The sequence below is a fragment of the Phyllostomus hastatus genome, unplaced genomic scaffold, assembly GCF_019186645.2.
Source record: "Phyllostomus hastatus isolate PE091 unplaced genomic scaffold, TTU_PhHast_1.1 phas_contig_17, whole genome shotgun sequence".
NCBI lineage: Eukaryota > Metazoa > Chordata > Mammalia > Chiroptera > Phyllostomidae > Phyllostomus > Phyllostomus hastatus.
In genome coordinates, this window is record NW_025333664.1 from 36,137,203 (window position 1) to 36,154,962 (window position 17,760).

Below are 17,760 nucleotides of genomic sequence, written 5' to 3' on the forward strand. Positions count from 1 at the left end.
ATGACTCACCTGTAACTGGCTTTACCCAGAGCCTTGTAATCGAACTCTAAACTCAACACTGATTACTTAAGATGAGCGCTGGAATCAAAGGATCTTCTGGTTCCTGCACTTTTCACAAACATGTGTCTATTTAGTCTTGCCAAGTTATTGTTGTGCCCTGTGTAATTTTAATGAAATATCTGCCATAAGCCTGGCCTCCAATACAGATCCAAAAGGGCAGGAGGCAGATTATCTGGCCAGATGATAAAACCATAAACCATTCAGTTCACTCAGCAAATGAGAGACAACCTTTAGCACTTTGGCTCCTTTAAAATAAATGACCCTATGGTTAATTATTATCTCCTAGCTTTTATCTTTTAATCTCTAGGTCTAAATCCTCCAATAGTAATTGCCCCAAAACCTATGCTTGTAATCACAACTGCAGTCCACAACTAGTTTTTTCTGTAGAGATTTAAAAAAAATTCCTCATATTTTTCCATGCTAAACTCTGATAACTAATTAGTGTAATAATAGTTTTCTTCTTATTGGGATAATTGCATCTTTAAATATGTTTTCCAGGTTGGAGAGGCCTGTTTTGCAGGCATATTCCAGAAGACTGAATTGAAACGTTTGTTACCCATTCATTTGTGACCTCTAGCATTAAACTGCATCTTCTGCAATGCAAATGCTGAATTATATATTTTGTGTTTTCCCAAGCACATCAGATAAGTTTTTGAACAGACCTATAGAAATGATCATGTTGCACACTTACAATAAACTGAGCTACATGGTAGATCCATAACTTCATTTAATATTGACAGCTCAATTTAAATTTTGAAAAGCAAATACCTTTAATAAATTGGTATGAATGATCATATACTTGATAAAACTATTGTACAGGAGTGTATCCATATATAAACCTAAAGGTAGAATTATATACATTTCAATATATACCACATATATATTTTTTCTACTCACATTCTTCTCTTTAGTAAAGCAAAGCAGTTTTACTATATATAGATGTGTAATGCTACATCAAGTCCTGAGTGATTTAAGGAACCATTGATAAGCTACTGTGAATTCTAGTTTTTCAGCTAAAGATCCAGGACATTCGATGACAATATGAAAAAAAATTATGTTTAAAAATATGCCTTCAGCTGTGTGCTCCTTTTGTGCTTAGTGGAGAAAGCTTGAGAATGCACAGTACAGATTTACATTTGGGAAAGTTTCCTTGAATATTCAAGATTAGACAAATATCCTATTTGTATGGATTTACAGAAGTTTTAAGTGACGTCACCTACATCCAATTTGTCAGGCATGGAAGACTCTAGTCATGATTAGACTGAAAATCCCTTTTGCAGAATATGAAATTCTGTGTAAACATCAGTGTTTAGGTATATACAAAATTTCTGACTCAAACAAGGGGAAAAAGAAAAAATAGAACAGAATAATTTTAAATGTTTTTCTTGGGATATAGTCAGCCACATGGAAGGAATATAAAAAAATATGAGTATATTTTGGTGGAAGAGGAAACCAGATGAAAGTCATTTAAAGGAGGTCTGGTGAGCCACCCACTTTGGAAGGTCCGGTGTTGGCTTGTTTCAGAGAACTCAAGGTAATCAAGCCACATCCATCTTGCCACTGGGGATGGGCTCCACTGTGTAATGAGAAGGGAGCACTATGCGGAAAAGGCCACAATGCAACTGCAATGGGACAGTAACTGTTACCAATTGGAGTCACCATCAGCAAGCAAAGCATCCCAGCTCCACACTCAGGCACTAGGTACAGACTGGTGAGGGTGGGCAGGTGCTGCACGTCGGCCAGGAGCAGCAGGAAGCAGGCCCACTCCACCTGGGAGGCTGCCCTGCATCAGAGAGCCTGCTACCAGAGAAGGCACTGCACTGGTGGTTCCTGTTGCCCCAGCTCTACCCGGTCCCATAGCTGCTGTAGTCAAAGACTCCTTTCTTGAAGAATGGTGAGAACTCACAAATGGTGTGTTTCGAAAGAGTCAGCCCCACTTTGTTGATGTGTAGGGGAGACGTCGCAGATTGCAGCAACACGTTGAAAAAGTCCCTGAGGTATTTCTGAGGAAGAGAGAAAGTTAAAAACATGGTCAGGACATTGTTGGGAAGAGTTGAGGAGGAGAGCAGAAATGTCCAGGCACAACTTCCCCTCCAGCTGTCAGCATCATTAGAAATGGCATTTGTGAAATCTCCTCGACTGCCTTTGCTGCCATCAGGCACACCAAGGACACAGGGTTGTGATATCCATTCTGCAGGAGCAGGTGACATGTCTTTGCCTCAGAGCTCTGACTCACAGCAACAGGGCCTCAGGCTTATTTGCAGACAGTGCCCAGAGGTGCTCACACATGGCTCTGCTTTTCAGCAACATTGTCACTATTCAATATGCTATATTTTAAAAAGCCACTTCCCCCAACTTACTTATTAAGTGGAAAGATGAATAAAAGGGTAGCAGGGGAAAGGCTAACCATTTGTACAATGCTAAACATGCTGCTGACTGATATTTTTAAATGAGACAGCTACTATCTGCTTTGGATCCTTCTTATACATAAAGGAAAAGAAATAATTGAAAGCAAGAGGGTCAATTTCAAGTACTAATATTTATAGATCATTTTGCAAATCTTATGATCATTGATGAAAAGAAATTCTGACTAATTGCTCTGAACACTTTCTCACTGCCCCCCACCCTCGCACGTGTCTGTCACAGCATCATCTGCCTTTCCTGGTACTGAACAGCAAAGAGTGTGTCTGGGACTGGGGTCTGAAGTACTGGGGATGAGATCAGACATGGGTGCTGGCAGGAGGTGGTAAAGGAAAAGAGGACACACAACAACAGTTATTGTACTTCAGGTCAGGCAAATCTGAGCCATAACAGAAAACTAGATGGATGGTGGAGAAGGGAGGGAATGAAGGAGAGGGTGTGCTTAGGACTAAAACGTTATTACTGTCTCAGCTTCTTTAAATAGTCTTGTCACAAACTTAGAAATGAAACACTATAATTACAGACGTTGATTAACAAAAAGAACTTGTCTAAGCTACATGGCCTAGGCCTATAGCAATGATTGCCCCATAGGAGAGAGGCAGCATTGTCTGCAGACATTTTTGATTGTTGTAGTGGGTAAGGGGCGGTGGGGGGGTGCAACCAGTGTGGTGGCAGCCAGAGGTGCAGCTGACATCATACAATGTAAGGACAGAATCATTTCGCTCCGAATGTCAACAGCGCCCCAGCTGAGAAACCTTGACCAGAGGAAGTTGATATTTTTATCAGCTACTTCTATGAATTGCCAACCTAAAATTTACTTCTGAAAGAAGACACTTTGCTCAAGGACAATCTGTTAGCTACCTTCTTAAAAACAATTACTAATAATTGTGACTAAGGATTACTAATAATTAACATTTGTATAGTAACTACCAGTTTCTAAAAATCTCTAGCCTCTGATTTTTAGGAAGTGTAACTGATGCACGGAACTGCACATTCTCCAAACGTGCAATCAGATGTGTCCTGGCACGTGTACACACCGGGGAAACCACCGTCAAACCAAGATAAGGTGAGCAAGGCTAGGGATCAAGAGAGGGAATGTGTTTTTAACTCAAACTCTGTTTTCCCTGTTCAGTGTTCCTAACTTACTGGTCTCATGGAATCTCTCATGAGAGGTTTTTGAAATGGCCATCAGGTTGAGGTAAGAAGGTATCGAAACTGCTAAAAAGTAAGATCTTAATCCAAGATACTTGGATTAAGTACTTGGTACTTTTTTGCATCAGAGAGGCAAAAGGGAACCTGACCTCAGCTTTTCTGGGGGGATGGGAGGCTAAAAATATCCACTTCACAGGAACCTCAATTCCATCCAACATGGTTTCTAGTAAATGAGGAGACAACACCTGACCAGCCAAACCTTGCAAGGTCCACAACTAGCTGTATTTTGGAGTGGCAAGAGTGAAATGATTTAGGAGGAAGACGAGGAGCTGGTCCACGGTGCTGCCAGAGCCGGGCGGCCATGCAGGTGTCATCTCAGTAGCTCCTACTAGGTCCTAGTAGCTCCTCCTACCTGTTCCTGCTTCAGGTTTCCCGTGTGCTACAGTAACTACAGACTAACGCTGACGGTAAACTTGCCTTCAAGATGAATTCTGACAGAATAGGAAGTATTTAAATCTGAGAACAGATGTTATATCAACATTTGTCATAATTAGTTCACAAAGCAGAGGTCCCTTAAAGGGCCAATAGAGCCTGAAGGGTATAATAAAAAAGGAAGTGACAGTTAAAAATATAAAAACAAGAAAAAGAAGGTACTGGAGACACCTTCCCAGCCAGCGCACCACCATAAAAAGAGAACAGTAAACTAGCTGCAGGTAACGCCTTTTTCTTTAAATAAACTCATTGGCATGCCTCAATGAAAATTCCAGATAGAAGGATCTGCTTTAGTTAATCGTAAACATCGCAGGATAGTTTTTTCTTTGCTTTGCTGAATCCAGCAGCCTTGCCTCTCTTTATACTGAATGTTTCCTTGTTTAAAGACATGCTCTGAGTAGGAAGTATTCTTTGCTGAGTCCTCAACATCCTCTGAAATATATGAGGTGAGGTGTGACCTTGGTTGGCTGTGCCCAGAAACATGTGCTTGAAATGGGCTGGAAAAATTCTTTCTGATGAATCACAAAACAAAAGGAGTAGGCCCAGGAGTGGGGAGAGAAGACAGAACTAAAATTCCAGAAGTTTCTTGAGTTCACAAACAGCATCTCAGTCTTCTTTGTAATCCCCCATCATCCCTGGCACACTGGCCCTCCTCACACTCCCTCACAATCCCTACCTCAAGGATAACTGCTATGCTGACCTCTTGAACCATCCATTTGCTTTGCCAGCTTTTGAACTTCATATAAATGGATTCACTCATATTAATGGAGCCACTCACCAAAAATACACTCTTTTGTGTCTGGCTTCCACTGCTTACCACGGTGCTTGTGAGATTCACACGGTTTGGTAGAGCTGTACTCTGTTCATCCCACTGCTGTGTGGTGTTCCACGTGTGAACATCCCAATGGCCGACTTTAGCACAGGGGCATGCAGCCAGGACTGGCTTGGTTCTTTTGCCTAAGCTCTTCCTCACTAATATAATCTGCTTCCATATAATGGTGTCTGGTGAGTCAAGTTTATTACTATTCCTCAAAAAAAAACCTTTAGGGTTTTGGGATCACTCCAAGATCAGCCAATATACTAGTACTCTATTATATATATTCAATATACACTGTAATCACATATAAAATACATATTTAAACATACACATATTTACATTGGTAATTTTTGTTGCCTGAACACACAATGTTTTCCACAGCATCTATAGCTGAAGGGAGAAAATGAAAGTTATTCTTGTCAAAGCCCTCCTTTTATTGTTAAACCAAAAACATCCTAGCCCTTTTTGGTATGTGAAAAATAAGTCCAGATGTGGTGCTGTATCCTCAGGGCAGTACACTTCATAAAAGAGTGTTACAAAAATTGAACAACATTAGGAGTTTAAGTGACTTATCACGGTTATAAGGATAAAGTAAGAAAAAGGTTTGTGAAATCCAGTATCTAATTTGTTTCTTTCACATGGCATTTTCTCAATTAATAAAAGAATAACAGCAGGCATATTTAAATATCAGTAACCATTAGGGACCACAGAAGGCCTGCGACCCTTGCCCACCCTGCTGGTGGGCATCCCCACTTGAGTTTTTGCTTTGTTAGGCACTTTGGATCTGGGCCACTGAGAAAGGCACTCATATCCCCTAAAGTCGTGCAACATATCCTCTCTGTTTCAGATACTTGGAGGATGAAAATCAGATGAAAACAAACCTCCTTCAACAAAACTGCAAATTGGGAAATGGAGTGGAAGAGAAGGAGGAGGTCTGGGAGAGGGTCTGTCAGACTGTGAGGGATGAGGGGAAAAGGAAGGGACCAAGAGGACAGCAGGTCACAGAGAGCTGGGAGGTATGGCTGGGGAGGGGAAGAGAGGGTAGAAGGGAGAACAGAAGACAGAGTTGAGAGAAGGAAACAGCACAATGTTGGAGACATTGAATGCCCATGAGATTTTGTTTATCAAGCTGGCAAAAAATTTGAGAATAAAAAAATATATTATACACTTATCTAGGTTATTTATTTTTTGCTGCTTGGATCAACACTGAAATATAAGGTGTTTTCTTATCAACACTTTCAGAAAATGAAATTTAGATGGCTAATCTTGAAGGCATATTTCAGTACTGATGCTGTGTACCTTGCTGTCAAAAAATGCCTTTCTTCTACAGGCTGTATTTTTTTAAAAAGTCTATCTATATAGGTGCAGTGAACAGGGGATAGAAGTAACTGGGAGAGACGGACCACATGGGCCTTCCAATGTGTTAAACTGGCATGTATGTGCCTTTAAAAATTCCCTCAATACAGACAAAATCTTGTAGGGACCATGAGTTGTTAAAGGAGAGACCAAGAGACAACAAAAGGACGAGGGACAGATAGATCATCAGAGATACCCCACACCAGGCTCCTGATCCCTTCTTTCCAAAGTGGTACTTTTTTCCCCTTTAACTCTTACCTGCCAAGACCCCTCTGAGTACTTCCTTAGGGCTGTCTCCCATGTGCACATACCAGACTGACTAGCTCTCACCTCATCACTCTTATGAAAAGGCCATTTAACAAGGGCTTGCAATGTTCTGGGCATAATGAGAACTTTTAACGGCACATCTTATTTAATTACCACAACAACTTTATGAGGTAGGGACTAGGCTTATCTTCATCTTCTAGATGAAGAAATTGAAGTCCAGTTACTTAAGTAATGTCCCAAAGGTCACAGAGCACAGAAGTGGGAGTTCCAAGACTGGCACCCAGATCTCCTAACCCCAGAGGCTGGGTCTCAATCAGCAGGCTGCTGCCCACAGGGTCCACCAGCCCCTCTAATTCAGCTGGGCACCCCTCTCCTGACCACTGCTCTCTCTCAGTGGACAAGGCTGTTTACACTAGGCATTGCAGCTGCTTGGGCCAGATAAGCTGCCTTTCCTGGGCCCGATGGTGCTCTCATGGAGAGGAGACCAGGGCACTGGGTCCTAGAGTTAATGTCCATACAAACACCAGTATCTTCTATGAGGTTACCCTCTTCCACACAGAGCCCTAGGCAGTTCTGCTTATGCTCTGATTCTCTACTTACAGTGTCTTGGTGGGCACTGGCCATTTTTCTGACTGCCCTGCCTCCATTTCCCTTCCCAAACAGCACTCAGATTCCCTTGTGAAAAAAATGCCTTTCCCTTCTTTGGGATTGGTTATCTGGCTGACGTAGGGCAGAGAACTGGTGAATTTTTCCCATTCGTGTTCTGGGATGGGCATCTCACAACCAGAGGTCACGGATTCCTGCTGGAACCAAGGGTCTCCTGGGATAAGCCTCTTCCATATTGAGAAGGTGCTGCCATAGAGCATTTTCAAGTCTAAGAAATTCAGCAGCCTCCCACGGTGGGGGAGCTTCAGGAGAGCCTTTGGTCTGCCCATTCGCAAGCCTAGGAGTTGATGAGCCCTTTTCCTACCCTGGGAGGCACCAGCCAGGAATCAGAGGAAACATTCCATTTACACCACACCCAAGCTCCTGGGGGGACTAGTCTGCTGTCAGATCTAGGCATCTGCCCAGGGCACTCATATCTTAGGAAGAGGTCAATCCCAGGAGGCTCTTGTGAATAACTTTCCAATGGGTCAGTGCATCCTAGTGGTACATCCCAGTCAAGTGTAAAACTGTAAGGATCCTGCCCCAACCCTGCTACACATACAAGCCACTCTTTAAAATTCCAACGCCACTTCAAAATACAACTAAACATTACTAATCTTTTGAACCAAAACACAGGCTAATATGGTCTATTGACTATGTTAATAAGTTCTGAAAAATGAAACACACTCCCCACAGCAATCCAGGGTAATTTAGCCAGAATTTGGTCAATTATTTTAGAGTTTTAGCCTGGTACTTCAATCAATACACTACATTAGGGAAAAAATGGAATATAATTTGCTGGTACATGCTATTTCATTTTAGACATTCTTGATGAAGGTCATTATATTAACATGACTCAAGTGTGACCTACAACAAAATTTCTGTTTCAGCTCTAGCTGAAGGAAAAGTGCTTAAGTTACTAGAACAACCTGGGTAAAAGCTGGCCTTTACACAGCCTCTGCTGGGTTGTTTTTTTTTACCTATGGAGCTTTTACATGAAATTCTGGTCGGGTCATAGGGACTGACCATGCACCATATAGTCCATCCAGGCAAAACACTGTGAGATTGGCAGGGCATTAAATGGTGTGTCCCCTCCCATCTTGCAGTCATTTCCTTTCATGTCTGGGATCTGGAAAGGAAGGAGGAGGAGTACGTAGTATCTAAGACCAGCAAACAGTGTGAACAAGGGAGCAAGGCCAGAATATGTAGAGCTCTGGGTGGGAAGAGCAGGACATGAAAGAGAGCATGGTAGGCCTTGGATCTGGATTTGGGTCTGCAGGCACTTTGTATAAAGCATTTTCTTGTTCATGAGCTTATACGACCCTTAAGACACACCGAGGAGGAGGAGGACATGTATGGGTATACTTTGATTATAGATGAAAAACTCGAGATCTCAAGAGGCAGGACCTGGACAAAGTCAACAGTCTACAAAGAGGTTGACAAAATGACTGGCTCCTCATTCAGGAGAAAGTCAGGAGGGCCTATTATAATTCTCATAATGCCACCCTTTAAGCATGAAATGTAATTTCATTTGTGAGTGTAAATGTAGCTCCTGTCTTTGGTGCTGTAAATGTGAGTGTAAATTTCATTTGTGAGTGTAAATGTAGCTCCTGTCTTTGGTGCTGTCCACACTATCCTCAGGGAGGCTCTCAAAATTTACCTTGAATTTCAGTCAAGCACCCTGTGTATGTGTACATGTATGCACATGTATGCACGTGTATATAGAAGGTGTGGTTATGATAATAGGCCTCAGAAACATTTGAAAGACCTTACCTCCCTTTTCGTCTATTTTAATTATCAGGGGGATAAAATCATGGTCATTTTATGTTATTAAAAAATTTCTAGTAGGCCATATGACTGTTACTGCAGTCTACTGCTTATTTCATCTGCAGTATGTCACACTAGTTGTTTCACTTTAATGATTTTCCCAGCCATTTAATTGTTGTGGGGCCCTCATTATTTTTAAAAATTTCAACATAAATCCTTAATTTAATTTAAAGTTACTGAAATTATTAAAATTGTAATGGTCTTTAAAAATCAAATAGGTCTTTATCCACCTTTCCATTGTGACATACTAACAGGGAAGACAGTTCAATGGCATTTCTTGTTTCCGGAAGTCATTAGCCACAATGGCAGCTTAAAGACAAATATAGATCTAATAAGACTTAGAGGTTTCAGTTACAGTGAAGCACTCGAAAAACTCATCATGGGCTGATGGGCTCTGAAGAGAGATCAGGCTCAGATGGGGACACACTAGGGTATTTCTAGACCTGAGAGAGACATGGTCATCACTGGCCATGTATCATGAATCGACCCAGTAGAATCAATATTATTTTATTGGTCAAATTTTCCTCATTCTAAACTCTCATAAATTCTAGTGTGAACTCCTCTCTCTGTCTGTTCAGGAATCCTAAAATTTGTCTCCACCAATCAGATAGGCTGGATAGCTTTCCCAACATGCCCCAAATGTCCCCCACACTCTGACAAAATTAGAATGGTTTGATTCAAGCAACTCTTTCATCTTATACACGGTTACTGCACACTTGTGCTACACGAAGCAGTGTGCCAGGCACTGGGTGTCAGTGTTGAATAAAATAGTGCATGCTCATCCTGACAAGGTACCTGAGATGGCCAACATCTGTCTCCTTCTTGTTCAAAATTGTTCTTATTGGTGCTTTGCTCTCAGCATCTAAATCCTACTTATGTTTTATGGACTGGGTAAAGGTTTGTTCTTTGTTGACTCCTCTCTTTTCAGATTTCATTCATTCACCCAACAAATATTTATTGAGAGCTTTCTACATGCTCTCAATAAGACCAGTTCCTGTCCTGAGTAATTCACAGGCTTTTTGGAGAGATGGGGAGGTAAAGTAGCAATTAAAATATGGTTAGAAGAAAACAGGAACGAGGTGATTTGGAGGACACAGAAAAAAGGCACCCGGCCTAGTCCTGGAAATTGGTGACTTTTAAGACCTGAGGGGTGAGCAAAGCTTCAAACAGGAAGATAATAGAGGAGGCTTGTTCAAACCAGTGGGAGGAGCATATGCAAGTCTCACAGTGGGGAAGCAGAGCTTGGGGCACCACCAGGAGTCAAGCATGACTGGTGCACCATGTGTGAACCACTGAGTGGGGTATGCATTCCTGGAACACGCTGGTCATTGGATCAGCTCTCTACCAGTTCTCACACTGGGGGTCCTGCCCTGTACCCTGGGGATCTCTCTTCTCCTGGACCAGAAGAATACCACCAGGCCTTCTGGGTGGAGCCTGTTACTTGTCTTAACCAAGAGAATATACTGGACGTAATGCTGACAATGAAGAAGTTGCCTTGCAGGTTCCAGTGACCCAGCTGAGACCAGCCCCCAGAAAAGCTTTCTTTGGTTTCTATTCGTAATTTATGACCAGCCTGAAATTATAGCACTATTCTACTTCATGCTAACCTCTCTCAAACTTTTTCGTATTTCTAATTAATAATTTTGTTTTAGCAGTTACTTCTTTTCTATCTATATCATAGTTTTAAAATAATAATTGAAATAACTAGTCATCAAAATATGGCATTTATGTCTTGATGTTATAGAGAATTCTGAAAGTTCCCAGTTAAAATTCATCAGGGTGAAATGTTAGTCCATGATTACAGAATCAGAACTATTCATTACAGCTATTCAGAGAATCTTCTTTATGAGTTTAATGACATAAGCATATTGTATTGAATTATTATGGTACAGCATCAATTGGACTCATAAATTTAATATACTCAGACTGGTTCAAATATTCTAATAAAATCCAGGAAGCTTTAAAAATTTTATAAGAGATGTGCATTTAAAGTCCACATGATATTCAATTTTCATAGGCTGATGTTCCAGCTCAGGTTATTAAGTTGCTCCAATGACTATGACTCAGTGTGGCTGACAAGCAAACTTAGGGTGGAACCCAACAAACAAGCCACATGAGAAAGCACCAATCTACTTAGAGTGTGAGACTGATTGAGTGTTATCCACAGCACAAGTCAAGAGTAGTCCCATCTTTTTGGCTCATGGAAGAGAAGAGAGAAATTTAGTTTATGCTGCACCTGTGAGCCAGAAGGGACAACATACATCAGCTAAAACAGAGCAGACAAATAGCCTCCAGACAGTCTGATAGGCTCTGCTCTAAACTTCACTTGTTTGAAGGAAAATATGAGAGGATACTTGGGAGAAGCCCAGGTCTCAGAGCTCACCCAAGTTCTGATATTTGTTTATTGGACCCAGATAAGAGATGGGTAACATGCTAAACACAGATGCATGGCAACTCAACTTCCTCAGCCCTAAAGGGGAGGTTGGAAGAGAGTCCTGGAGGCATGCCCCATCATTTGAACCACCAGCTTGGTATAGGATAACTGCACCATGAGCCAGCTCCCAGAGCACCTGGTCACTACAGCCACCATGCTGGGTGCAAGGGACATTATAGCACAGGGGTGCAAGGTAGGTCCTAGAACTCTGTATTGCAGTCTCCTCATTTGATTACATTGTAGTTTTAGGAATAGAAGATTAAATGAGCTCCTATAAAGTGCTTAGGGAAGATCCCAATTCACAGTATGTGTTCCACACAGTTTTCTCCTCAGGGAGTTAATCTGCAAATATGTTCATTTTTTCCATCTTTTAGTTGTTTAAAAACACAAGAGCTTAAAATGTGGAAGTATTTAACTTCAATGTTCTCCCCTTCAAAGGAAAGGAGAAGACAGCAAGAATCCCGAAGTCACCTCATATTAGATACTGACAGACCCTAAAGAGTTGCTTTAAAAAAATTAACCTGTTTTTCAAAATGATGAATCATATTAAAAATCTAATCTATACCAGGTAAATCCATTATCCTTCAAAGCTCACTTTAAGATACATTTTGGATACTGAGATTCTCCATTTGGAGAAAAAAAAAATTCTCTTTATTTCTAAGCTCATGATTCCTTCCTGTACTGTATAAACCTTTATCGAGGTTCCTGACATTTTGAGATAGAATGCCTGCTCCCAGGAACTGATCTGACTGAGACTTTCAAATGAGAATCTTGCTGTGTGGTACCTCTTGGCTGTAATGTACTTAAACTCAAATTCAAAGAACCAAGTCCTGAAAAACCTGAGAATCAAGAAGTAATTGCATATTAATTACTAGATCGCCAAATTTCCCTGTTAGTAGAATCAGGAACTGGATTTCCTGCAAAGCTGCAAGGACCCTGGTGATTGTTTAAATCACCGGCCATTCCTGTGGTTGAGCAGAATAATCCTTCCCTTTACGGTCTGACCTAAGATTGTCTGCACACAGCTGGTATTGCACTGGGCCATCAGAATAGCACTCTGTCTCTGAATTCAAGGGCAAGAGGGTAAGCTCTTGACACTCTAGGAGAAAAGACCCAGTGTCCCCTTTTGTTGTCTGGATCAGGGGCTCCTGATGATCCCTGTGGGACTATTTGCTTTGCAGATTATCCTCCTGCCTTGGGAGTGATTCCCACTGTCCACACACTGCCCTATATCCCGGGGAGCCATGGTCATGCCCCAGGCTGACAAGAACTGTGGCCTCAAGTGGTGGGCCTGTGACCCCACCCCACACAGAGGATTAGCTGGGGATTTAAATCATCTGCACCAATGATCCCCTTCACTGGGGACCATGACCAAGATTGACTACATCAGGGAAGGTGAAGGCAGGGAGAAAAGCCAGACTAAAACTTCTCTAATATAACATTTCTAGTTCTAAAAAAGGGATGGGTAGGTGTAGATTTCATACCAGAAAATAAAAAATTCCTTCACCAAACAGATATTATCTACAGAATTAAGCAACTAAGTTAAAAAATATATACACTGAAAGCATACACCTCCTCCTACTTAGTACTTTGCTCACAAAAGACACTATCCATTAGATGATTGATGTAATGAGTGGCTATTAGGTAATGTTAATAAATCATGATGAACAATGAGAAGCATGAGTTTTACTTCCGTAGGATCTTACCTCGTAGCAAAATTTCAGTTTTATGGTGTCTCCTTTCTTCTGAAAAAGGCAAATTTACTAAATTACTAGAAAGAAGAAAGTCTAGCAAATCTTAATTTATGCTTCAATGCCAAATATTAGAAACTGTTAAAACTGTCCTGGCCCTCTCACATTCTGAGAAGTTGCTGTAGAAAAGAAGTGAAGAATGTAGCCGACTGGGCAGTTGATCAGACATATGCTTCCTAGGATACTCGTGTCTGGCTATGTTAACACCAACTGAACCTGAAACTGTGTAAGCATCAGTCTTTCAGTCATCAGAACTTTTAGCACCCATGATGTTTTCAAGTGAAAGCTGGTAAAAAGTAGAGCAGAAAAAGCTAAAAAGAAATATTGGCAAAATGTGGACAGAACAAAGATCTATAAGATCAAAGGGAAATCCCACTAGCTAGGGGATCTTGGAAAATGATCTGAGGCATTAAATCAAGAAATAATGGGCTAATTTGACATCCACAGTTTTTGCCACAAGGGAACTGCCTTTCAAAGTAAGAAATGTCAGTTTATATTGGCTAAGCTATTACTTGGATATGCCCAGAGTCCTTCAAAGAAACTGCAAGTAAATGCAATTTTGTGAAGTGAAAGATAAGCACTATAAATGGAAAAGAAAGGGTGAATCATTAGCGACATATACCCAGAGCATAAATGCCCCAGACTACAGAGGTAGTTAAGAGCAGACAGAGTCCTCTTGCTGCTCATAGAACTTATCTATAGAGCTCTGAAATGAAAGCCCTATGACCCACTGGGCTCTGTGTCCTGTTGGCTAAACAAAATCCATTGAGAAAAGGTGATGGCTTAATTTACTATCATTTTCAACTTTGATTAGCAAAGGCTTTACTGATTTCATTGTCAGATTCCAAACTTTACCTATATATAATATAATATAGGTGATTACAATTAGAAAACAGATTGGGGAGTCTTAATTTTTTAGTTGCCTGGAATGAGTATCATATATGTAAATGTAATGACATTGTAGTGAATTCTGAGAATCAAAGTAAGTCTATCTAAAAATAGATGGGAGCTTTTTACATGGGCAAACAAGAAAGATAAAAAGTTGTAAAGAATTGGAACTGATGTTTTTACCCATTTTCCACCAATATTGTCTCAAAGGGCTGCAACATACGCTAAGATGCATTACCGTTATAAAATACATGATACATACAGAATAAAAAAGGGTTGTCAAGGGCAAAAATAACTAGCTGAATTCTGAAATGAAGATGTCCATACAAAGTCCATAAAGGGCAGAATAAAGGTTCACTGGCAAAAGGCCACCATGAGCACCTTTTATATAAGAAAAACACAACTGATTTGGGAAACAAATCTAAATAAATGGGGTTGAGGGAATTAAAGCATTTTCAAGAAAGCCTAATTCATATTTACATGAGAAACAATGATTCCCAAATGTTGATATAAACAGTGAGCAGAGAACTTAGTGGGGATAGGGCAGAGATTATAGTTCTTAAAATATACAAATTTGCAAGAAGAATTTTGAACATGTCTTTTGGGCTCTTATAGCAAGGGAAGTGTGTAAAGAGGGACTGTACCAACATCAATGGAAGTAAATATGATTGATTACTTCAGGAAGCATGAGGCTAGGCTTTCAGGTTTAAAACAGCACTAGAACATGCAAAAGTAACACGTGCAATGTTAACACAACAAAAGAAAGTGTGAGGTATACCACATAGCATGGGCCTTCTCAAACAATCTTGAAGGAGTAATTAAGGGATAGACGACAGGAATGAGGGGAGAGAGAGAGAGACAGGGAGAGAAATGGAAAATAGAGGAGACAGAAAAATGAGAGAAGGATAAGATCAGGAAGTTCAACACAAACAAATTTCCAGAACAAAACAACAGAAAAAACCTTAGGAGAGGAAATCATCATGAAAATCTCCCAAAAAGTGAAGGACATGAGAGAGATAGTGTGTATGAAGTTGAACTGATGGACTGCTTCCCAAAGTTGATTGTGAGAGCTCAGAACAATGAGGGCAGAGGGAATCAAAAGGGTTGAGATCCATACAAAGGATCAGGAATCAAAATGGCTTTGAACTGTTTTGCAGCACTGGAGTTAAAAGACAAGAAATCCTTTTGAAATTCTGAAAGAAAATAATTCCCAACTAATATATTCTATCCAGCCAGTGTGTGGGCGAAGAAAGACATTTTCAGACATGTCTCTAGAAACTTATCTCTTACACTTCCTTTCTCAGGAATCTGCTAGAGATGAGCTCCATCAAAACAAGGAAGAAACAGGAAAACGGCACTGGAAGCAGGGAGAACAATTCAACAGAAAGCAAGGGTGATGGAGAAGGGAGGTCAGAGTAGATGTGACTCAGACTGACCAGAAAAGGCAAGAAATTTCCAGGAGTTCATCAATAAGGCTGAATTCATGAAATATCTGATGCTCTGAATGTTTCCAAAAGAGATCTGTACAACTGACCAAGCATTTGAAGTTGAATTAGCAATCAGTAAGTATGTAATAAACTAAGCAAACAGACCCGCAGACCTGACACATCGCATGTTTTAGGAGAGCAGTGAGGCTGTGGGTGCATGTGGGGGAACCCTGTTGACAGTGGGTTGTTAAGAGAGAGCACTTCACATTCAAACAAAAATCAAAAAGAAGCAATACATGAATGCAGTTTCAGTTTGAAGAAAAACACCAAAAGGTATTGAAAGGTCGCTGATGGGGAAAGGAAAATTGGAGGGTATAAACAGGGCAGGGACTGCTTTTCAAAAAGAACTAATAAGACCGTAAGATCATATCCATAATTGATATTTGAAAAATGTTTTAAAAATACATTTATGAACAAAACATTAGGTATGCACGCACATGCACACAAATGTAGCTCTTTCTCCCTTCCTCTTTCCTCCTCCCCCGAAAATGGTCAGAAGGATATATGTCCAGCCTGTAAGAGCAGTTACTTCTGGGCAAGTGACTCTGTCTGGGATCCTCTGAAAGCAGAGGCTGAGAAAGGTGATGTGAGGGTGATTCTGGACATAGAAGCAAAGGGTAGGAAAGCAAGAGAGGGAGAAGTGCCAATGAAGGGGATGTGGTGAAGTGGGTCACCACTCTGGGTGACTGGACTCAGTCCTGCTGGGGACCCTGTGAGAAACACGTAGAATGGGCTTCCAGATCCCAGTAAAGGATGGGAGACAGGCACATTTATCACAGACTTCTACCCTCCCTCCAACCTCTTGCCTGGCCCAGTAAAGGCTGGAGGGAGCTGCCTGGACTTTGGAGAACGCTGAGGAAGGAAAGCTGAGAGACCTTGTGGGACACGGCCAGCACACATTGCCACTGTCCATCAGGGTCATGGCCAGTATTGCTGCAGGTCAAGGGGCTGTGGGATAAATACACCACTGGACAGGACTGGGATTGGTGGTGATTAAGGGAATCTTAGCTTTAGCTGTAATGAGGGAGCCCTTTACTTAGTGGTGTCTGCTATACACACTGGGAAGCCAGGATAATGGTGGAGTTAGTCTTTGCTCTGGGCTCTAGCTGCTTTATTTCCTCCACAGTGTTCTTACTGTCTTTAGCATCCAATTTTCTGATAAGGATTTTGTGATTCACAACAAGCTTACTCATTATTTTCCTTGGAAAAATAAGCATTTTTAAAGTACTTAAAATACAAGTTTTATTGCAACCATAGGCAATAAGAACTCAGGTGAATGTGATTCATACACTGGGTCTTAGAGAATCCATCATTGAAATGATTCCAGGGCATTCCGAAGATAAAGAGCCACTGATAAGCTCCCAACTTTTAGCTAATACCACTCAGTCCAACTGTGGCACCCCCATGGGGAGCAGGTCAGAATGGCTGCCAGTGCTGAGGTCCCCAGGGACACAACCATGCTGTAGTCACTGCAAGGATCTCCTGCATTTTGTTTTTACAAGAGTGAATTCTTATTTTATTCCATTATACAATGACTCTATGTATCTATATAATTATACTTAAAATATTGAATTATATATGTGACTAGCATCTTATTCCATATCTATGACCTATATAGCTATAATCTACATTTATGTTAAACTTACATAATATAACTATATTTATAATTATAATTTTATCTATATAGTTTCTGTAGAAATTAAATCTACATAATTAAATATTATTATAGCATACCTAGTCTTATTTTCCAACTAATATGTCATTGTGTATCTCCTCTGCCAGTGAGTGTTTTAGAAGATTGTGATTCTCTACAATGCAATATGGAGGCTCTGAATGACTATGTGGCCGCCAGATAGCTCCAGGAAGGGACTAAGAACTTTACTGATGGGCTATCTCTTTATTTTCATCCAGAACAATATGTGCACACTGGGGAAAAGAAAAAAATAGTAGGCTCTAGCAGAAATGAGCAACTATATCTGAATAAACAGGAATTCTAGTAGAAATTAACAACACAAACATGACACTACTATATACATGATTCAAAATGGTCACTAATTCCAAAACCATTTTAATAACAGAGGCACCACTGGAACATGGTCAATGTTTTTTCTACCATCAATCATCACATCTCATGTAGAGCTGTTCTTTTTCTCTTTTAGCTGT

At 40.7% G+C, this 17,760-nt stretch overlaps 1 protein-coding gene across 1 annotated transcript in view; it reads right to left on the reverse strand.

The window, feature by feature from the left end:
• Positions 1-758: 758 nt before the first annotated feature.
• The window catches only part of KIF16B (kinesin family member 16B), a 330,800-nt gene continuing 313,798 nt past the window's right edge, over positions 759-17,760 (reverse strand). The window contains exon 26 of the mRNA XM_045833301.1: positions 759-2,063. Within this exon, the coding sequence (XP_045689257.1) occupies positions 1,905-2,063 (159 nt within the window). The 3' untranslated portion in view covers positions 759-1,904. The remainder of the gene's footprint in view (positions 2,064-17,760) is intronic.